We start from the raw sequence: 23,617 nt of genomic DNA, 5'->3' as shown, positions 1-23,617 counted from the left end.
TAGGTAAAGCACCAAAATTGTCTCACCCATTGGTGGGGCACCAGTTTGAGAGTAATATATACATATATATATATATATATACACACACACATATATATATATAATATATATATATATATATATATATATATATTTTTTTTTTTTTTACAGCCCAAAGTACTCTCAGTCCTGACATCTTAACATATTTAGTGAGCTAGAATAATCTTAACCCAGAAGCACATATGCCCGGTAGCTTCCTGGCCTCAAAGAAATAATTTCATAGCTAGCCCAGGACTGGACTATGATATAAATAGGGTTCCTGCAGTAAGTACTGTTTCTGCCTCAAAACCACGCGTGCACATGCCAGCTGGCCCTAACGCTCTGTGACAGGTACAGGGGTCGCAGGCAGGCAGGAAGACAGGAACTCCTCCCAGTGCAGGTGCCTTCAATTCCACGTCAGAGGCGACTAGAGGTCCAGGCCCTCGGTCAGCTGCTTGGATAAGTGCCAACTGTACTTCTCAGAAGTGAACCCCAAAACACCACTAGAGGCAGACGAGAGGGAACATGCACCCACCTGTAAATACGAATTCCCTGTGAAGTGTCCCGTTTTCTCTCAACTTTGTGTATGAACACTCGATTTCATGATGTAGCTGTTTTATCTAAAAATAAGGTGATCCCTTGACTCCAAACCAGTTAAGTAAAACTGATGTTTTCAGAAAATGCAGGCTTTTTAACTTGCAGGTTTGTATTCCCTGGTAATCACTGCTTACTTGGGAGGAGAAAACTTGGGTTGTTAAGGAAATGGGACTTGGGAGGGGAAAGGCTGCCAGTCCCACCGGGGCGTGTCTCTGCTCATGGTACTTAAAAGGGGAGAGCCTGAGTGTGCGGGCAGGGCTGAAGGCCTGCGGTGGGTGCCATGGGAAGAGGGGTTCCAGCTGGAGGAAGAGGTGGGTATGCCTGCTGAGAGACGGGGCTTGATTCAGCAGACCAGAGTGACGAGGACTCTCCCTATACTGCATTTCAGCCAAATGAGGCCAAAGGGGCTAGAGCGGGGGTGACAAAAACATACACTGAAAATTCCCACTTGGTAATACACATCCCAGCCTTCACATTGTAACAAGACCCAGAAAACCGGCAGAATTCACCCAAATTGTTCAGGTTCCATCAGATCCTTTAGTGACTATTTTGGAAATTCAGGCAATTTGAGTTTCAGAAATACTGATTTCAACTTTTAATCAGATCTCTTTGGTCCTTTTTTTTTTTTTTTTTTTAAGTCATTTCCTTTCTACCTCTTCAATCATTTTTTTCATTTCCACAGCACTGAATTATGGATCTGAAGTGCCAGATAACCTCATGTACTAAAAATATCCCTGTATTTCGAACTTTTAACTCCTTCTCCCACCCCGTCTTCACGCCACCCATCTTACTTCATGGAGCCACATTTTCACAAATGTATAACTGGACTTTTAGAGACTATCTACAGAGCCCTACTGTGCTCCCCACTGCTCCATGCTGCAATATAAATAAAATGGGGTTTTAGTAGCAGGTAGGAAAAACAATTCTGACTGCCCTTCAAGATTATTCCAGAACCTTCCAGCTAAAGCGATGCTGTCTGAGTATACAATATCACGGGGGCTAGCTTTCCTGAGTAAGTTCAAAGCAGCCATTGAAGGACTACCTGAAGGATGCTTCTTAATTAACTGTTCTTGGTTGATCATAGGGTCACTTTTTCTTGACCTACCATGACGAGAGAATGAAAAGCATAGTCAGTAACAATAAAGTCGGTCATCCCTTGGAGAGATCTGTGCCTGTTGTGGACCTGGGGATGTATCTGGTGGAAGTACGGTTGTTGGTGGGCAGCTTTCACAGAACTCAGAAGCCGCTACATACACGCCATCACATACACACGGGGGGGAAGGGATGAGTTTCCACGGGGGATGGCAAGCCTTCATGTGTCCTCTTCTTCACTGGCACCGCTGCAGAGGAAAGGAGAACCAGGTGAGTTAAGACATCACGAGATGGGAGCGGTCTCATCTACTGGCCAAAGACATAGATAGGCTCTGTTCTCAGATTTATCTGGATCCTGGTCCTAAACCTACCACTGGTTAGCCGTTGGCCATGGGCAAGTTACTTAGCTTCTCTAAGTTCTGGTTTCCTTATTTGACTATAGGGATAATTCTGATAATTTTGATCTACTTCCTTGGGTTACTGGAGGATTAACTCAGAGGATACATGTATAACACACAATGCCTGGCACACGGTAAGTGAGTTTATCTGTAAGGGCACAGGTGAGGGTCATAATATTTTTAAAGCTTACTTGACAAAATAAAGAATTGGTAAAAATCAGGAGTTTGACTTCCCCTTAGCCTTAAACCCTCTATTGTCAGGAGAGAAAACCAGGAGAAGCTATGGCTTGGGACTCCCAACAGAGCTTCTCACTCGGAATCAAGCCAGGGTTTCAGTTCCCACCCAGGGACAATCACAGGGTTCAAATGTCGCCTCCTTAAAGAAGGTATTCTAAGTCGGATTCCCTGGTCATTCTCCATTTTATTTCGTTCATCGTCCTTATCACACCCTATACATTCTTTGCTATTCACCCTCCCCTCTACCTACAACTAGCGCGTAAACCACTACCAACACTGTTTATTAGCACCAGCACTAGGATTAATAGAGAAGTATTAGTGTTACCAGTAAAAGTGTTCAATAAATTGTTGTTTTCAAAAAGGGTTTGATTTTGAGAAATCAAAACAACAGGAAGGGAGGGAAGGAAGGAGCTGAAAGGAATAGTCCGTCATTATTGCTCTGGCCAGGGCGTCCACAATGTCAGTGATATTTCAGTGGCCAAAACGTGAGCTATGAGTCCCAGAGGCATGGCCAGGACCTCAGGTGCCTAAGCTCAGAACCTCCCTGGCTTGGTCCTGCTGATCCAGGACTGGGGTGGGGAAAAAGCAGGGCCAGATGGGGATGGGGCAGAAGTGAGCACACTGAGAAGGACAAACGTAGCAAACTTGCCCAGTTTCTCCTCCTCCACTTCTAGAGGCCCCCATCCTTAAAAGAGAGCCAGCTTGGTCAAGTGTCTACTGCGTGCTGGGGACACTGAGCTAAGCGCCCCTCACCACGACCCCAGGATGTAGGGACTGGTGTTGTTATCCCCACTTTGCAGAGGAAGAAAGTAAAGCTGAGACAGAAAACCCTTGGTCACCAGTGAAGTCTGTGCCCTTAACACTCAAGGATGAGTTCTGGCTGGATAAAGTCTGAAGTAATCAAGTGGGGGTATCTGGAAGAGAGGAGAAGTCTTCCTCTGGGAGAGATAGGAGCTGGAGAAGAGGGAAGGCCTGGGGTGTATTGGCTCCCAGTGATGACCTAGAAATTTTTTATCTCATGAGGGATTATCTCTGTCTATATAAAATCTGTTTTTTTGCATCCATTTGGGAGCGACTTTAAGGGAACATATCCTAGGCAACAGACTTGTAGTACTTCCACTAAGGGCGAAAACATTTCAAGACACAGAGGCTGAAATGAATGTAAGTGTACTCCAGCAGCCAAAAGAACCAACTCAGCAACCTTCACCATCCAAAACTCTGCCCTATTTCCATTCCCTCTTCCTGCCTGTTGTCCAACCACAGGATGAAGGGTGCATGCTGGGAAGGGCTGGACAGTAGACTGTCATTTAAAAAAGCAGTGTTTGGTGGCATCTGTCCCAAAGGGAACAAAGGGCCTTTCATGAAAGTGTCTCACTAGAATGAAGGCACAGTTGGAACTGGCGCCATGTTCTCCCCTTTGGTATTATACCCAAAGCGAGCTCTTATTGTTCTCGTGTCAATTTTCCTGCAAATACGAGAGGTCCAGCATGATGGCTGTGCCCTTTCCTTAAGCTGTGGTTCACTTCTCAGCATTCTTGAGATGCATACTTTAAAGGGTTCATGAACCTACTTAAATTGTACATAAAATTTTGTCTGTGTGTTCCTTTGTTTGAGAAAGGCCGTAATTTTCATCATATTCACAAAAAGGTCAACAGCCCTTCCCCCCAAACTGAGTATAATAAAGTTGAGAATAAATTAAGTGCTTTCCTAGTTGCTAGGTTCTCTACTCTAAGACTTGTGCTTTGGCTTGGGGAAAAGATCAGGAGTCCTGATTGATAAAATCTTTTCTCATGACCCTCAAAGAGATCTGTTCTTGGGTCTGATACAGTTCATCTCATGGTTTAAAAGCATGAGATCTTGGATTTCTGGCACATCACTGATTCTTTCATTTGCTAAACATTTATTGACTGTCTACTATGTGTTATGCATGATGCTAGGCACAACAATGAATGGTGGACACAGCAGTTGCCCTCGTAGACTTTACAGCCTAGTAGGGGATGGGAGAGAGAGGCGGAGGAGCAGGGAGAGAGGGAAGAGGAAAGAAATGGTGGGGAAGAGAATTTCCCCCCCACAATTAGCATCTTCAAATACAGCACATTCATTTTCCTAATTAACTAGCAAACTGTTTTTCACAATAATGAAGAAGAAAAAGGATCTTAAGTGAACGGATTAACACAGAACTTTGGTCACCCTGTGTGTGGTCTCCTCCTGGAGGGTTACACAATGTAATTAGTATGAGATAGCATCTCCTGAATGCTTCTTCACTTTGTATATAAGCTGGTCTGTGTTCATAAGATTTTATCTTAAATAGTCTATAAAAAGTCTTCACTTTGTCCAAGGGAAGTAACAGCCTTCTACCTCAGTCACTTACCATCCTCCTCTGACATATCTACCAGCCACATTTAGATTTATAATTGGATCAGTACTCAGATGTTACTGAAATTCTTTTCACTGTGTTGTTGTTGAGGTCACTGTTGCTGTTTTGAGAATGAACTAATGGTGTTAGAAAGACAGGCCATTCATGTTAACTCTACTGGAATTAAAATTACAAACTTCATTAGAAAGGGGGGGGGGCACCTGGGTGGCTCAGTCACTAAGTGTCTGCCTTTGGCTCAGGTCATGATCCCAGAGTTTTGGGATTAAGCCCCACATTGGGCTTCCTGCTCAGCGGGGAACCTGCTTCTCCCTCTTTCAACCCCCTTGCTTGTGCTCCCTCTCTCACTCTCTGTCAATTAAATAAATAAATATAATCTTAAAAAAAAAAAAAAAAGGACAGCTCACTCTGTAGTAGGTATTTACCGACGAGAGAGGCAGTATTATCTAATGGCTCTGAGGTCACCAAGACTGAAATAGGTTCAAATCTCTGCTTTGGCACTAATGAGCTGTGAGCTGTGGAGCCTTGGGTGAGTTACTCAACCTCTCTGAGTCTCAGTTTCCTTGGGGGGTATCTGGGCATGTGTAATCTTAAGGAAATACACGTCCAGATCCTCAACTTCGTATACACTCCTTCTTAAAACTGACCTTTCCAAGAACATGGCCTGCCATCTACACGTTCTCTGCAGCCACTCCCACTTTCCCACTCTCACAATCCCCGTACTGCACTTCAGAAAAGAAATACACACCTCTTCCCCTCCTGAACCTTACCAGGGGACAATTTTAAAATCCTTCTAAGAGGAGTCCTATGAGAGCAGGGCAAGAAATATTTATTTTGCCCAGTCAATAAACTCTTGGCATGGTTGTGTGCTCCTGTCTGTCCACAGACCCAAGAATTCACATTCAGAAGCCAGATGGTTGTCATGAGGTATGTAGTAATACGTTTATTTGAGTTGAAAAAATGAAACCAGATCTGGGTCTGACAGAAAGCAAGACTGATTTGGCTGGATGGTTTGACCATAAAAACCTTTGCAATTAGATTATACAATAAATCTTGCCTGTACATTTAATAAGTGGTACCAAAGCTTTGCCAAAAATGTTATGTAAAGCTCATACCACGTAATATATCAGATATCACACCCTTTTCAACCATCTAAACTTGATATACAGGACTTAACTTTAAAATGGGCAAGGAGACATATAACTTTTTCTAAATTTTAGGGGGTATAAGAACCCAAAGTTTAGCTGAGGAGCCGAGAGCTCCTGACTCCTGACTGGGGCTAGGGTTGGGGCAGCTGCAGGGGGAGGGGAGCGGGGCGGGACTAGGGAGCACCAGCCAGCAGCCAGCCGGCACACTGTGTCACACATGTGGCCCACGGTCCTGTGGGATGAGGACTCTTGCGGGCCCTGTTAGGGGTACGCTGCGCCTCCTCCTCCCCCACCTCATCCAGCCCCCAAACACCTGCGATGGAGGCGTGTTTCCCTGCCTGGCAGTTTTTCAGCCCGTCCGCACAGAGGCAGTTCAGCCTTTCCACGTCTTCCCCAGAGATGGCAGTTTATGAGAGGACATTCATAAAGGAGGTGGAAGGCACTACAACCTCGCAAGTTTAATAGTTTCTTTTCCTGAGAATATAATACAACTTAATTTGATTTGGCATCACTCCTATCTGCTGAGTCTTTGGCTATTTATTAATTCATTATTGCTGTAAAAGGATTATCCAACTCAAGAGGACAGAGAAATTAAGAGGTATCAACAAGGGAGGAAGGTTAGATTCGTAAAGATAGACTGAGTATTCTCCAAGAATGAAGCCATGCGGGGCTTGTCAAGGAGCTCATGGACGGTGTCCATTCACCATCTGACGCTACGGCCACCCAGTGCTGGGAGGCATGGGATCAGTCTGCCTTCGGGGCTGGACCACATGTCCCAACCCAGAGACCCTCCTCCACCAGACAGAGCACAGCTGCCACTTCTGTGTCCTCCCCCGACCTGTCCCAGCAGCCCAGCCTGCCATTGAGGGGGGTCATGGTGCTGGAAGGAATCTAGAGCTGCTGCCTAGGGAACTAAATGAGGTCTAAAATAAAATAAGTTGAAATGTCCTCCATTTATCCTGGATTAACAGAGAAAAACACGAGAGGACTTTAAAGTTTTAGTCCAGGCTTTTGCTAGTGACTCTGGGAAATCAGGATGTGTTGCATTACCAGTAAATTTAGGAAAATTCCAATCCAGACAAAAGCTAATCAGCTCCTTTCTGACTTACACACCTGCTGAGCTAATTCACTGGCTCTAGTGTTTCTGTTGTGGGTCCCTCTCCCTGTTCCTCTCCAACTCAATCGGAAGAGTATGACATGAGCCTGTATCTTTTGACCCCCAGTTACCCAGTCCCTTAGTGACAGCCATTAAGTCCTCTAAGGCTCAATTTTTTTTCACCTGAAAAATAGTGATACCTACCTCCAAGGGTTGATAAAATGAGATGGAAGGTACATGCAATTTCTTTTTAAGATAAAACAATGCTAGCTAATGACAGGATTACTACAGAAAGAGAAGGCAACAGACCCTAGGTTTGTCTCTCAGCTCTCCAGCTTACCGACCCACGTAGGCACCTGTGAGGGAGGTGCGGGGCTCCAGCATGGCCTCAGGTCCACACTGGACCGCACTGCCAAGCCTGATCTCCATGCACTTGCAACCTGTTCACTCTTTTTACAGGTGGTCACTCTTCTTGCACCCCACAAGGGCTAAGTGGGTGGTGGCCTGTTTCTATGGAAGATGGAAGGGCACAAGAGGGTCTGTTCAGGCAGCGCATGTCTGTAGGGAGATTCTTGAACGAAGGAACAGGCGGGCTTGCTAGCCTGCCAATCTCCCATCTGCTCTCAGAGCTGCCTTCTTTAGGATTGAGTTTCCTGTTACTGCTGCTGGATTTATAATGGAATCATTTCCAGCCTTTTTTTTTTTTTCTTTTAAATTCAGAAAGTAACATTTTATTTTTTGCTGACCTGTACTTTCTGTAACAAGCAAATACTGCTTCCATGAAAAGAAAAATCCATAGCATTATGCATCAGTGATAATTACCATTAACACACTGAAATATATTTATCTATACCCTCTCATGCATATATAAAAATATATATTTTACAGGCTCTTTCAAAATCTGCTTTTTCCACTCAACTAGCAATCCTTTCCTTATCAAGGAAATACCTTTCCTTATCAAGAAATAGATTTCTGTAAGATTGTGATTCCTGATTGAATTGTATGGACTTACTGTACCCACTACTGGACATACAAATTATTTCTAACTTTTCATTTATTACCCAAACCTCCGTGACACAGACCCATGTGGATGAGTCTTTAGCTTCATCCTTAACTATTTCCAAAGGGAGTGGGGAGGGAAACACCTGGGTCATAGCATTTATTCATTTATTTTAGTAACACATAATGTATTATTTGTTTCAGGGGTACAGATCTGTGAATCATCAGTCTTACCACAATTCACAGCACTCAGCATAGCATATACCCTCCCCAATACCCATCACCCAACAACCCCTTCCCTCCCAATAAGCTTAATTTTTTAACAGCAACTTTAGATCTGCAGAAAAATTACAAAGGTAGCACTGAGGGTTCTTAACATGTAGTTTCCTCCACTATTAACATCTTACATTATTAAAGTACATTTGTTACGATGAGCCAATAGCAATAGCATTGCTACCAATGCTAGCAACGGTATGCCAGCATTAACTGAGGTCTGTATTCTATTCAGATTTCCTTGGTCTTGCCCTGACACTCTCATGCCAGTCCAGATTCTACCCAAGAACCACACTACATTTAAACATCATGTTTCCTTGGTCTCTTCTTGGCTGTGACAGTGCCTCAGACTCCTTATTTCTTATTACCCTGACAGCTCTGAGGAGTACTGGGCAAGGATTTTGTAGAGCGTCCCTTGGACGGGACTTGTCTGATGTTTTTGTCCTGATTAGGCCACGGTTACAGTCTTTTTGAAAGGGAACCACAGAGGGACCCTGCCATTCTCACCACGTCATAGCCAGGACACCATCACTCTGACTTAGCACCGTGGATGCTGACCTTGATCACCTGGCCCAGGCTGTGCTTGTTAACATTTCTCACTGGAAGGTTACTCTTCCCCTGCTTCCCATACTATAGGTTTTGGAAAGCAGTGACTCTGAGCAAACCATACCTACGGAGTGGGGAACTGTTCCCCCATCACGGAGGGCAGAATATTTGCATATGTTACTGTAAATTCTTCTGAACAAGAGAGCGGTCTCCTCTCCTTTATTTACCCAATAGTTTACTCTATGGATGTTTACTTTTGGACTATGGACTCATGGATGTTTACTTTTACACTTTGGGTCACCACCCAATACTATTCTATTTATTGTTGCTGAAATTGTTCAGCTTTGGCCTTTGGGAATTCCATCAGCCCCTATGGTCCCAGACATACCATCATCAGCGTGGGGTTTGCGTGGGGATTTGTTTTGAGTACTTCCTTACTTTCTGGCATTCTAATATCGTGTAGCTTTCCTTCCCCAGTCCTAGAATCAGATATTTTCCCAACAAGCAAAGGAGATGTACTTTTAACCAACTGAGCCACCCAGGCGCCCAAGGAGATGTACTTTTAAAGGTATTTGATATATCATTGTTAAATTGCCCTTGAGAAATCACCTTATACTGATTTAGAGTTGTGAGAGTGCCCCATTTCCCTATACCCTTTCCGACACTAAGCAGTTGCAAAGTGTCTGTGGGGATGGGGAGGGTGTGTGTTCGTGTGTGTCTCCTCTCTGAAATAACTTCCATGTTATTATTTGGGTTCCACTGAACTTCAAGAGGAAGATGGCATGGGGACATTTCTCTTTCTGTGGGCCTTCCTCAGCCTCCCTTCCTTCCTCCAGCACAGTGGGATTATACCTACCTGACAACCTCCTGTGGTGAGGGCTGGAAAGCAACCTTTCCTAAACCCCTGTTAGAGCCCAGGCACTCCAGGGGGTGGAGGAACTGAAAAGCAGAAAACAGCCCAAGGGCTTACCTTCCCTGCTCCCTACATCTTCAGGAAACCCCTCCCCTGCCACCACCCAGTTTTCTCATTTTTTCTTGGCAAGTGAATAATGGAAATCCAATCTTTCTCAAGCAGTCTCCTTCCACAGAAATCATAAACATAAGATTTAATAAAATGCTGGACTTCAAATTTCCTGTTGCCTCAGCTGCTGTATCTTACAGGTTACCAAAGGGAGAGGGAGAAAGGATCGATAAATAAATATACACTTGACACTAATCTCTAATCTCTATATGAATAGTAGGCTTTTTTTTTAAAATGTATTCCAGATTAGTTCTCAATAGTTTTGAGTCCCACGGTGACCTTGAATTGAGGTCCGGAAGTTGGAAACTGGAAGCAAACCAACTCTCAAGACCTCCTGTGACTATCTTATATCGCAGAGGGTTATAAATGTGGATTTAAGAGTTGGAAGCACCTAGGCTTGAGCCACAACTTTGCCATTTACTAGCTGTGGGACTGTGAGCTCAGTGCTCCTACCTGGAAATAAGGACAATTTAGTGCCTACTTGGAAGAGCTGCAGGAAAGACTAAGTGGGGATGAGCGTATATAGAGTGCCTGGCATATATATCTCTATATATGGAGAGCTTGGCATGGTACATGGCATGAGAAAGTGCTCCGTACATTTTATAGCTATAGGAAGAAATCAAGCCTAAGAGAGGCTAAACTCATAGAGTGAGTTGATGGCAGTAAGGGTTAACTGGAAGTCAACACCTCTGCTCCTGAATGCATCTCAAACTTGCAAGCCCCATTTTCTTGAAGAATGCCATTTTTTTTCTTTTTTTTTTTTTTTTTTAAGATTTTATCTATCCATTTGACAGACAGAGATTATAAGTAGGCAGAGAGGCAGGCAGAGAGAGAGGGGGAAGCAGGCTCCCTGCTGAGCAGAGAGCCCGATGCAGGGCTCCATCCCAGGACCCTGAGATCATGACCCAAGCCGAAGGCAGAGGTTTAACAAACTAAGCGACCAAGGCGCCCCAAGAAAGCCATTCCTTTCTTTCGTTCTTTCTTTTTTAAACATTTTATTTATTTTGACAGAGAGAGATCACATGTAGGCAGAGAGGCAGGCAGAGAGAGAAGGGGAAGCAGGCTCCCTGCTGAGCAGAGAGCCCCAGGACCCTGAGACCATGACCTGAGCTGAAGGCAGAGACTTTAACCCACTGAGCCACCTAGGCACCCCAAGAAAGCCATTTCTTAATGGAAGAGAAGAGCTAACACTGATGTCATACAGGTGCTATAGGCATCATGCTGTTATGTGAATGGGCTCAAGATTCTTTCCTGAGCCCGTTCCCTTGGTGTTTGGTAACAGACCATTTGTTCATAATGGCAATAAATACCTACAGCTTATTCAATACTTTCTGTGTGCTGACGATTTTGCTCTAAACATTAGAAGCACCATCTCCCTATCCCAAAGGATCCACAGCAAGTTCTGTTCCCCACCTGTCCCCTCGGCTTCTCCATGGCCACCACCACCTCCTATTGCCACTGCCTTCTGACTGGTCTTCCTACTTCTACCCGTACCCTCCCTACGGTTTCATTTTCAAGCTGCATTCAGAGTAATACTTCTTAAATGTGCAACCGATTATGCCACTGTCCCATTTAAAATCCTTTAATGGCTTCCTATAGCCTTAGAAGAAAGGCCATGGCCCTCAAATCCCGACAGGATTTGGCTTCTGCCTACCTCTCTAACCTATTTTGGGCCACCTGCCGGCCACACTGGCTTTCTTTCTGCTTCTTTAATAAGCAGAGCCTGTTCCTGCATGAAGGCTTTGGCATTTGCTGTTCTGTTCCAGAAGCTCCTCCCCTCCTGGCTTGGAATGACTGGCTGGTTCCTTAACATTCAGGTGTCAGCTTCAATGTCACCTTCTCAGAGGCTTCCCCTGCCCAAGCTGTCTGGAGTGGCCGCCCCAGCCCCACACTGTGGGGTCAGGCTGCTGTGCTGTCTTCATGGTGCTTGTCACTGTCTAAAGTTATTCTGAGATGCTAAGGGTCCTTAAGTATTTTGTCCCCGGCTCCATCACCTACACCGGGTAATATGCCTGGCACCAGTGAAGCCTCCCCAAATCTTTTTTGAATGAATGACTAAGTGATTATCAAAACGACTCCTTAAGGTATCATTGTTCTAGAAACCTTCCAAGCCTTCCCAAGCTAACTGTGGGAAGCTTACTGGTCTTGGAGATACTGCCCAGGCATCTCATGGACAGTATATTTCTAGAGGTGAGTCCAGACTCTCTTTCTTTTCTGACTGTCACTGCAATCACTGGGCACATATAACCACAAGGCGGGGTGGGGGGGTACGAGGGGTGGATGAAAATGTTGTATCATAAACAGCACTGCTCTTACAAATGACTAAGCCTTACTGGTAAAGGCTGGGTGTGTCCAAGGAACGCTGTGTCACGGAGGGCAAAGCAGAAGCAAGCTCAGGTCCAGCCCTTCCCAGGCAAGGAAATAAGAAGAACCAATTCATCTGCTGGAGGAAATGTTCTCATCTGGCTTCCTTATAAAACAGCTGCATGTCTGGCAACTTCCAGTCCTCCACAATCCAGCTGTGAGCTGTGCTCCACGCAGGCTTGGGTTCTAAGACTTTAACCCAAGCTGGGCTTCACACCAGTGGTCCATGGAGGGAGGGAGACACCCAGCCAAGATGGAAGTAAAGGGTGCTTATCACTGTTCCCCTCAGGAGAAATGCCAGCTGAGGCGTGGGTGCCCAAGTGGGAGAGCAGGGTTAGCTGTCGTAATGGTGGGGACAGTGGAACAAGTGCACAAGTGAGACTCAGCGACATGGCTTCAAGACCCCAGGCCAACATATTAGCATACGACCTTGGGTAGAATGTCTTTACTTATTTATTATGTCCAATTAGCCAACATATAGTACATCATTAGTTTTTGACGGCTGCCTCTTTAAACAAAGGTTTCCACGTGTGTAAAACGGACAGTGATACGTGGAAGGACTCACTAAATGGGTACCATCGTTATTATTAGCTAGGCTCTGAACTCGTCACCTCACCAACATTTTCACATTTGATTTTCATAATAATAACCCTAACAGAATGCAAACTCCCTTTTACAGACGAAAAAACCCAAAGAGCACAGAAATGAAGTGACATCCCAAAGTCCCACAGCGAGGCAGGGCTGGAAGGACACCCGAGGCCTGGCCTGTGTTCTTCCCCCCCAGGTGGGGACGGGGGGTCCCGAGCTGGTCCCGTCAGCCTGGCTGCACTCCTTACTGCCAGCAGCAGAGGCAAGACCTCTGAGGATCGCTGAAGATCATCCAAGGCCTCAGCAGACTCAGACTCCAGTTTGGACACCAATTATCAGCAGACTTCCTCCCTACTGTAAGGCATCCCAATAGTGTCTTGAAAAAAAAAAAGTTTAGCCACATGTCTTCCATGTCAGCAGCTATGATCTGCCTGTGACATTCCTGTAGCTACCTGGCTGCAAGGTAGCAGTTTCCCTCAGATTCTTAATTTGGGGCTTGTGGGCCACATAGCCCTGCAAAAGGGCCTGCCACCAAGACACTGCCCCCTGGGCTCAGGACAGAAGGTCTCTGGGTCAGACACCCGTTTCAGTTTCAACCATATCTGGCCTGATGGGAGAGGTACCCACCTCTCACACTTTTACTTCGGACGCAGAGAAAGTCTGTATAGGCTTCAGCCGATTCCCGCCCCCCACCACGTCACTAGAAGAGAAAATGTGAGTTCAGCTGGAATGATGCCCTCTTGGCTGCCTGCAGAGAACTGGCACTGAAGGTGGCCTGACAGACCCCTGCTTTGTCCCTGCGGCCTCCCGGGGCTCAGGGGTTCAGCACCCCTTCGTGTAGAAATACTGTACATGTCTTTACCGCCTGAGCTCCTGGGACGCTGACCTTGTTTCTCACTCCCCATCGTATGCCCAGTGGGTAGCACCACGCCTGGCACTTAGGAGGCATTCTGGTGGCTGCCACATGGGATCTCACACAACCTCCACTGGCCTAGAAGAAAGGATTTAGCAGATAAAGAGCAAGATGGGGAAGACTGGCCCTCAAGGCAGTAACTATGACCAGGAGAAAAGCAGACTTTTCTCCTAGGAGCACTAAGATCCGTCTTCCTGGAAAACGCCTAAAGGAGGTTATAGAACCTGTTAGGATTGTCCACATTCACATTGGAGTAACACCAGGATTCACATCTAGGCACTTCTGAGCTAGGTTGACTTTGGCACAGCTACTAAACCTCTGTAAGCTTCAATCTGCTTGTCTGTAACATGGGGTATCATTCATTCATTCACGGTTTCAGGGAACAAATGCTTACTGAGCACCCACAGTATATGAGGCGCCGTACGGGCTATCGGCGTCACTGCAGTGAGTAAGACTAACAAGGTCCCTGTTCTCATGGAGCTTCATTTCTAGTGAGGGAGACATCTAATAAACGAGGAAACAGATAACTTCACATAGAGGGAAGTACTGTGGAGAAGGTCAAGCAGGATACTGGGACAGAGAATGATGGGCGCATGGGTTTTGGACGGCAACTGAGGCAGGGGAAATACGGGATGTACCTCCTAGAGTGGACAGGAATACCTAATGAGCTCACGTGTTTAGCTGCCTTACTACCAAGTAACGGGCACTCAACCAGATTCAACTGTTTCTAGATTGCTCCCATCCCAAAGCCGACTGCTTCCATTTCGCCTCATGATGGCTGAGCCCGTATGACATGCCAGGGAGGGGAACACAGAGGGGACTCAGCTGGAGCTCAAGCGCAAGCAAAGAATGCGGCCAATGTTCTATGGGAAGAGGAAGAGATGATAAATTCCACCTGTGGAGTCAGCGAAGACTGCCACTCGATGTGGACAGATGGGTTGGAATTTTCCGGGAAGCCTGTGGGGCCAGAGGGAGGGCATACCAGGTGGAGGGAACAGCCTGACCAGAGTCCAGAAGGTGTATGCCGGCTCAGTGCATTCAGGAGCCATGAGACGTTCACGGTGGCTGGAGAGAGCATGTGAGAGGGTACCCTGGGAGAAAGCGTTTCTCACCAGCAGCTCCTAGTACTTTGCTCCATGGGTCATGTCTAAGTGTCTCCTAATAAGATGGGGGGCATGTGGATGGGAAAGAGCAGGAGAGAAGGGTGTGAGGGCTCCATATGGCGTCTACCACACCGCAGCACGCCAAACTGAACCAGGGCTGTGCTTAAAATATCCAGCCTGGGATCTGTGTGACACTCCCCAAGGCAGCAAAAACAGCTATTTCAGAGAAGCAAGAAAAAACAAAGACCTAGCGGCAGCTCACTATAAAGCCTGCTCGGGGGCCAGGCAGGCATCAGGCTGCTCCAGTGTGATCCGGATCTTCAGTGCAAGTCTGACACTCAGCTTGGAAGGGTAGCCGAGGTGCCAGTGTTTGATGTGGGGGTCCGGAGGGAGTGGACACACTCTCCAGCACAGCCAAGGACTCCTTCTTTGCCAAAGTCAGACTCACTTGTCCAAGAATCTAAGGCTTATGCTAGGGACAGTGAGAGGGCTTGGAATTAGGGAGACAGTGAACTACAAGGAGGTTTCTTGTGCCTAATTAATAACTCAGGTGTGTCTACCAGCTCACCTTCTCTGAGATGAGTGTAACTACGAAGAAGTTGTTTATAAAAGGGAACCATTCCGATGGAGGCCTGGTTCCCTATTTATTTACTCTGTCCTATCCCTGCCCTTGTAGTAAACACTCTTGCTAGGAGTCTCCCCAGGAAATGGAGAAGGTAAGAAAGCTATCCCCACCCCACTATTCCAAAAGCTCACGATACAGCCAACAGGTCTGGACTGTAGGAATCTGCCCCTATTGACACAGACAGACAAGGAGATGAACATCACATCCAATTTACAGTCAGCCAGTCTTACCAGAGGCTGTCCCTGGATTCCATATCAATTCTGTCAGATGAGAGACAGGCGCTGGCCTGCCCAGAAGATGACCCAAAATACATGAACACACCAAATAGGAGACAGCCCGAAACAGAGACAGAAGGGGAAGGAACACCGAAGCTCTCCATCCTTCACATACCATCACCCAATGTCAAGGCTGAACAAAGCCCCACCGCTCTGAATCAAAGGGCTGCCGTAGGCACTGGCACATATGACATGGGTAAAAGGCAGCTGCAGTCTTTGTCGTGTTCACAAAATCTCCCCATAAGCCACGAAACCTGAGGAACTTATTGGTTCTGAGGTACTGACTTCTGGCTGAGCCCCCAAGTGAAAAATCAGTAGCTACATTAAGACGAGAGTAGGTTGTGGGGTTACCATACACCACTTGAGAACAGATGAGTTTCTGGGTGAGCCAGCGGTCCTCTTAGAAGCTGATGGGGGACAAGGTAGATGGTTAAGTTTTGCTAGGGAAGGAGAAATGATCACCTTTAAAGGGCCAGGATTAGGGTCTAAGCAGAGGGTAAAGAAGGAAGCACATAAAGATCATTAAAGACACATTCTGCCTTCCTCCTGGGTTTTTCTGAAGCCAGCTTGGCTGTGACAGTCAAATGACATCATCCTGCCACTTCAGACCTGTCCCATCCATCTGCAGGAGAACTTGACTGTGTCTTACTTCTCAACATAAAGCAGATGTCATAACATTTATTCATAATACCTGAAAAGCAATTGCTCTTCATTGGCCCAATGTGAGGGCCTAGTCAGAGCAAGATAATCCGAATACCCTTACAGGCACCAGGGAATGTTCCCTTTGGCACCGAATAAGGCCCAGTCACCCTCCAAAGCTGCAGAGTTGAGAGGCACCTGTCTATAATCTAGATGGCTTTCTGCTGTCAGACTTTCCACGCTGGCTTTCAGACGGAGAGGAGCAAGAAGGGGACAGAGAAACCAAGGTTTGAATCCAGTCCTTCCACTTATTAAGTGAGTCCCCTTGGGGAAAACTTACTCCACTGAGCCTGTTTCCTCATCTGTCAAACGGGGTCGATGATTCCAGGTCCTTTATGAAAGCATATGGTACATGGCAAATGCTCCCAAAGTGACTGTTTCTCTTGGGAAACGGTGTGTAAAACGGTGCCTGACACATCAGACCTCCACTCTGTCTCGCTCTGTTCCATTCCTCCTTCCTAGATTAGAGACGGCTCCAGTTCTCGCTTCTGAGTCCCGATCAGAACTCCATCGCATACAGGATAGTACACATATCAGACGGCTCTTCTACGCCCGCATGAGAAACTAATGAGACGCGTACAGAGCTTTTGCTTTCTCCACCCACTTCCCCACTCACTACTTAAAACGTTCCACTGCAGTCTTCACTCAGCCTGGCGCCGAGGGCTAGAGGGAGGGAATGACAGCAAAATAAACATTCCAGCTAACCACTTTGGGGAAAAGATGAGAGAATTCTTTCAGGGGTTGTTTTTAAATTAAAAAACATTTGCTGTGAGACAATAAAGTCAGTCCTCTCTAAGAACTATTTTTAGGGCCCCTGACTGAAATACACGTTAGAAAGAAAAAAAGAAGTTTAAAAAAGACAATTCTGTAGATGGGAGTTTCAGCAAAGCCTATGGAACTGTTTGCTTTATGCTCAGCTGGAAAGAGAAGGCTCTTCTCCTTCCCAAACTGCTTCTCCGATCTCTGGAGTCTCACTTCCCCCCAGCTTTACTGAGATCTAACTGGCACGGAACACTGTGCTAGTCTAAGGTACACGCTCTCATAATCTGGCACACGTATGTTTTAAAATGTCTGCCACAATAAGGTTAACACATCCTTTACCTCACATACTTGCCATTGTGTTGTTGCTCATATGATGTCAGTTGGATTGCTGACGGTGCCTGGAGTCCCACTGGGATGAAGGACTCTGGTGGCTAATCCTACGGCTCTTCTTGCCCACTGGAGAGGACGGGAAGACCAGGCTTTAGAAATGGGGTTAGAGTAACTGTAGGGGCCTAGCAAGCAAGGCAGGAATGACTGGTCTCTCTGTAAAAGGAAAGATGATCGCCCACTTAGCTCTTATTCATCTCAACTGGAACAAACGGTCACAACATGGCTGTAATGGGCACCCGTGCTGGGGGTTAACAGCCGACTCTCAAGTCAGGCTCATCAGAGGAAGGTAAAAGCTGCCTGGAGGAGGAGTGCAAGACTCCATGAATCTGACAGAACTCTGTACCAGAGGCTTTATTTTCTCTTTCACTCCAACTCCCCCTCCCTCCCCTCCAGTAAAGAACAGTAATGGCATTGAAATCCACAGATAATCCTTAAATCTCGGTGGCAGCTCCAGTTCTAAACTCCTCCTTCAGCTGCCGGCTCTAACAGCTGTTAACAAGTCATAACAAGGACCTCTCATGCCCCGCCTGGAACAGCCATCTCCTCGTCCTCGCCCTCCCCAGACCAGAACCAGCCTTCGAATCTACGTCCTCCCTGGAGGCTGAGCCGAGCCCTCCAGCCTCCAGAGACTATTCCACGTTCACCTCTCGGGCTCAGAGAGCCTGGCGCTGTTTGTAGGGCCACGGGAGCTACTGCTCCCGGGGGTGCGGGACGAATGGAGAATCCGAAGGCCCAGGGAGCCCAGCCGAGCTAGAAGCGGCCTCATTACGGAAATCCGCACAAGCAACTGCCGTGGGGGCACGGCAGGAGTCCGAGCTGGCGCGAGGGGCAGAGCGGCAGCCTTAAGCAGTGCGCCATGTCCATGAACAGGCCAATTCATCACGAAGTTCAAACTGGGGAAGGCCCAGGCAGGCCAGGAAGTGCAGTGCAAGGGGAGCTGGACCGAGAGATCAGGAGGGAGCGTGGGAGCTGCGGGGGGCTCAGAGGCCTCTCTCTGAAGTCCCGGCTTTAGGGTACAGCCCGTAAGGTCCAAGAGAGTTAGTCGCACATGATGAGGCACGAAGCACTGGACTCGAAACCCATTTCCCTGGTTACCAGCTCCTCCATGTGTCTCTGGGGGTGGCATTAACCCTGTGCCGCACTTGGCTTTTCCTCCTCCAGACCAAGACTGTTGCTTGAGGGCGTGTCTTACGACTAAACACTTGCAACCCTGCTTAGCAGCTCTGTGTCTATTTGTGAAATGAAGATAGAAGGGATTCTCATTTGCCTCCACTTCTTGTACCTCAATCACCTTCCGCTTGGTGAAGACAGTCCTATTTAGAAGGTTAAAGAAAAAAAAAAGTGGGAGGCCGCGCAATGACGGCCAGCTGGCTCTGGGGTACCTGCATGATCCCATGGAAGCCGCACCCTCCTCACGGTGGTAACACACAGACTCCGCTGAAATGAACTTTGAGCAGCCTGTGCTCATGATCTGTGTTTCTCTTTTGGTTTCTGGTTGGCGCTAAGAATGTGGGAGTCTACCCATACCATCATCCTCCACTGACTGCACTTCCAGACACGCAGGACAGAGGTGGCAAGAGGTGTGAGGGAAATGTTTGGAGCCACTCCTCCGGCTGCCTGCCAGCTGCTCAGGGACCCATCACCTTGCTTTGCTGGAGCAGAGCCTGGCTCCCTCCTCCAGTCCCCACTGCTTTCCCAGAGGTCAGCTGCAAGTTCACATCTAGCAACAAGCGGCAATTACAAATTGAGTGCCTGCTGGGAATATCTTTCTAGTGTCAAGCAGCCATTCAAAGCACTTAAGGAAATCACGAAAGGAGGTGAGAGAATTCTTGGGGAAGAGCTATAGGATAGGGAGGGCAGAAGGGAAGGCATCAGCCCACCTCCTACCTTGGAGGGAAAAACAGGCCATAAAAAGCAGAACTGGTTCTAAAGAATGAACCTGCCTTTGAGATAACTGCAGAACACTGTATCTTTCAACCCTGCTCCTGCTGAGGCCAAAACACTTTGGGGTGCCTGGGAAACCTTTTGTTAACACAGAGATAAATGACATTTTAAGCAACTATGTATTTTTTAAAAAATTATCTAGTGAGCTCTGCATTATATTAGGTAGTTATATATAGTCTCTCATCCCATGTGGACCACATCTCTGTGAAGAAGGCATTATGACTCCCTGCTTTACAGATGTGGAAACTGAGGCTCAGAGAGGTCGTGTCCGAAGCCCAGGTTTGTCCCACAGCAAAGCCAATGTCTTGCCACCAAAGATAGCACTGAGCTAGGCTGGACCCCTGGCTGGGTGTGCATGGCACTGAGCCGCCCATTAGCAGCTCTTAACCCCCCCGGTACATCAGGCACTAGCGGCTAGTGTGGACAGCACCGTGGCCTGTCCTATGCACTTGATGAAAGGAAGAAAGAACTCAGCTACATTAAGTGGGCTAGTGGAGTCTCTTCGAGGGATTCCTTCTTCAGTCTTCTAGAGTTGTCAATGACCATGTGAAAGGGAAGGGCTGGGTTCTGAAACAAGTAGATACTGTCATGCTGGGAATGTCACTTTCCTATGTTTTAAATCCTCATAAAAAATGGGTCCAATTAACCCTATGTCAGAGAGAAGTTCTGAACACTAAATAAGATACCTTATTAAAATCCTTAATGCTATACCTGGCACAAGTCAACATAAATGATAGCTATTAGAGTAATTTCTGCTTGATTTCAGATAAACGGTTTCAGAAAATACACAGATATGGCATCAACTTGTTCTCATTTAGTTGGTGCGATTTCCTCTCGAGGAAAAATATGAAGACTGCATCTGTTTCATGGCTAAGGACACCAATAACTAAAAGGTGGCTGTGGCAGCACAGATAACTTGGTTCAGGAAAGAGCGAGCCATATTCTCCCTGGGCCTGTCCTCTCCCTTGCTGCTCAGCCGTCTCAGAGGAGACTATAAGCACAGCTATTTGGAGACAAGAAACTTATGTATACATATGGTGGGAACCTTGAACATTTTAGAAGGCAAAAGGCCTGTTTGGATGAATTAATGCAAGTGGCTTTGCCTCTGGTTCTACAGTCCCCTGAAAGCACACTGGCTGGAGGAGCTCTCTTCAGCTGGGAGCTCCTCGGGAGAGCAGTGCAGACGGCTCCCAGGCTGGCCAGCCAGCTGAACCGCGCAGGTAGCAGCGGCTGGAAGGGGCACCGGGCGGATACTGTGTTCTCACCCCAGCTCCTCACTCTAACCCTAATGGTGGCGTGGAGACCCAGAGGTTCTTGAGTTTTGGTCTCCTCCATTTCTGACTCAAAATGGCTCTGGTGGTAAACTGCATCTTCTTCTGTGATCTGTCCATGGAAACCTGGTGCCGCCACTGCAGGACGCGGCTTCTAGCTGTACCCTCATTTCTGCACACCTTCCAGAGACTCACCCTGCCCCAGGCGAAGGAGAATGTGCTTCACATCGCTGCCCCTGAGCAAATGGTGAACAGTGGCACAGGCTGCCCAGGTGCGCAGAGCTTAGAAAGTGTTTGCCTCTTGCTATTTCCTTTCAGAGGCTGCAGCGGGCATTACTGGCATTTGAGTTAGCAATAATGGAGAATACAGGACTTGGAAATTCAATCTGGAGCTAGATACATTAGTGTTTTAACAGTATATTTGGTCCTACAGAATCTCCTGTAAAGTAGTGGACTTTTTTAGTATAGGACAAGTGTTAGCAGATTTTTGGCATCAAGGAAGCAAAGAACAATAAGTTCTTTAAGGTTATTGCATTGGTCTTATCTGGGCTTAGATTTCTAGGTAGATTTGGAAAAACTGGTTTGTTCAAGTCTGTCTTTTGGGTATTGACAGAGGAGCCAGGTGATGCCCTGAGCAAAAATTAAGCCTGCAGAGACTCGGAGGGGAAAGCACTCCCTGTGAAACAGAAAAGGACAAATCCTGAAATTCCAGTCTAGATTCTGATAGATTTTTTTTGCAATAAGAAGCTGGTGAGATTTAAGATCACTTAGATATAAAAAAAATTTTGTTCTCCCCCAAGCCAAATTTCAGAAAATTTTATTAGAAGAAAAACATTTCTAGATGCCCTCATCTCTGTGCATAGTGCATATCTGTGTGTATACTAAGTAGTCCTAAACCGAGTGGACCATTTTTATTAAGGGGCAACTCCTGGATATTTAAAAGATTTAGCTGGAATACATGACATAAAAATGTAGGATTTTATAGATATTTAGACTCCTCTTCTATTCTGTAAACCACCAGGTTACCTCCTTTTTAGTTCCCAGAACCTATGAATGAAGATTCCTAAGAACGGCTCACTGACTACCTTCCAGGTCCCCTTACCACTGCAATCCTGGGCCTTGGAAATGATATGTTTGGAATAGATACCCCAAGTATCCCTGACAGCCAGGCTCAGGTTCTAGAGACTTACGGCCCAAATATTGTTTCAAACATAGGGAAAACCGTTTCTTGGACAGCTGCGTACCTCAGCCTCTTTCCACAAAGGAGGCATATTCTACCACAAGCTGGCATTTCAAATTCTCTGCCTACAATCATCCCTCTACCTCACAGACTCCCAACATAAAGATTAGTTCATGCAACTAGCCCCAAACCTAGCACCTTCTGTTCCTGTCTCACTATTTACCCTCAATGTCAAAAAGCCATCAAAGTGTGTGGCTGACTGATGGGGTGATCTGTTGGCACCAAGCACAACAGCAACCTTGTAGGCTGTGCACATGAAGGCAAGAAGATCTTGGGGTACTCCAGAACCTGGATCCCTCAATCAGCTAAGCTTTCCATCCTCCCTTTCTAAAATAACTGGACTATAATTTGCGCCCCTTCAGCAGGCCCAGAGACATAGTCATAAAGAAACCTGCTTGCACAGGTTTGCTGACATGCTTGGCAAATTACCTCCAGTGTGTCCTTCCAGGAAAGGGCCAGACTCATTTCAGGCACACAATTCATTCTGACCAAAACATTCTATCTGCCACATGAATGCAAAAACATATGCATACACACAGGGTGTCCCTCATTTCCTCTGGAGTAATGGGAGCCTGGGCAATACTTTAAGCATTCATTTTCCAACATAAATTAGAATGGAGCATCGAAAACACCAGTGACATCTGCACGGATACAAAATGTACTCATTATGGTCGGTGCTATTACAATGAAAGGAAATGCATTCATAATGGCAAGACATTTGAAATAATGTGTTGTGGATTCTCTGTTCATAAAAGCAATAATGAAGAAACAGAAGTGGGTCAAATAAATTAACAAGAGTAATAGGGGCATGCAGTGGCTTCATGTCTGGGGCCATGACAATGAGACTTACTCGATCTACAGAGAGGAAGTTATGAGAGTGTAAAGGTAGAAGAGGCAAGAAGAGCGCCGGGCTGGCATTTTGGAGAACTGAGGTTGGAGTCCCGGCTCTGAGCTATGCCGGCTTTGCGATCCCGTGCGAGTTACGGCAACATCTCCTCGCACCTCAGACTGCTCACCTATCAAACAAGGACAGCCTCCCTCCCGGGACTGCGAGGGAGTCCGGGAGGAAGGAAGAGAACAACGTGAAGTGCTTAGCACAGTCTGGGTTGTACTAAGCACACAATCAACACTAGCTTTAATTTTTTGTGTTGTTATTGCTACATAAAGGTACTGCTCTGTGACGCACCATCCCAGTTTCTTTTGTAAAGTGAAGCCAGTAACACCTGCTCTTCCTACCGACAAGGTTATCATGAGGAGCAAGTAAAATGAAACGGTGCGGCCGATACCACCATTGGGTTGATTTAGTGACTGCTCACTTGCATTCCCTTGCTGGTTTCTACTCTGGAGGGTGGAACGGTTAAGTATGGACACACAAAGCCCGTACTGCAGTGCGGGGCAGGGGGCACGTGCCTGGTCCAAGCCCATGACATGGAAGGATAAGTCTTCTGGTTTGGGTGGAGTGCTCCTGGGGGATATGTTTACTTTTGTGATTAATAGACATGGCCCTTTTCCTGACCCCTGCTTCATGCTTGAGCACAGATATGATACCCAAAGCTGCAGCTCCTTTTCAGTCATGAGGCAACAAGCCCAGGGAGTCTCAGAGACACGTGGCGGTACTGACATCATGAGGCACTGAACCAAAGC

At 46.7% G+C, this 23,617-nt stretch overlaps 1 protein-coding gene across 2 annotated transcripts in view; it reads right to left on the bottom strand.

Annotated features, from left to right (window-relative positions):
* Positions 1-616: 616 nt before the first annotated feature.
* The window catches only part of TRIM44 (tripartite motif containing 44), a 104,679-nt gene continuing 81,678 nt past the window's right edge, over positions 617-23,617 (bottom strand). For both annotated transcript variants that reach the window (XM_059139883.1, XM_059139892.1), the window contains one exon: positions 617-1,955. In XM_059139883.1, the coding sequence (XP_058995866.1) occupies positions 1,928-1,955 (28 nt within the window). In that variant the 3' untranslated portion in view covers positions 617-1,927. The remainder of the gene's footprint in view (positions 1,956-23,617) is intronic.

This window comes from Mustela lutreola, chromosome 1 (genome assembly GCF_030435805.1).
Source record: "Mustela lutreola isolate mMusLut2 chromosome 1, mMusLut2.pri, whole genome shotgun sequence".
NCBI classification, from domain to species: Eukaryota; Metazoa; Chordata; class Mammalia; order Carnivora; family Mustelidae; genus Mustela; species Mustela lutreola.
The sequence above is the reverse complement of the archived record's forward strand: the minus strand, read 5'-3'. Positions and strand labels throughout refer to the sequence as shown.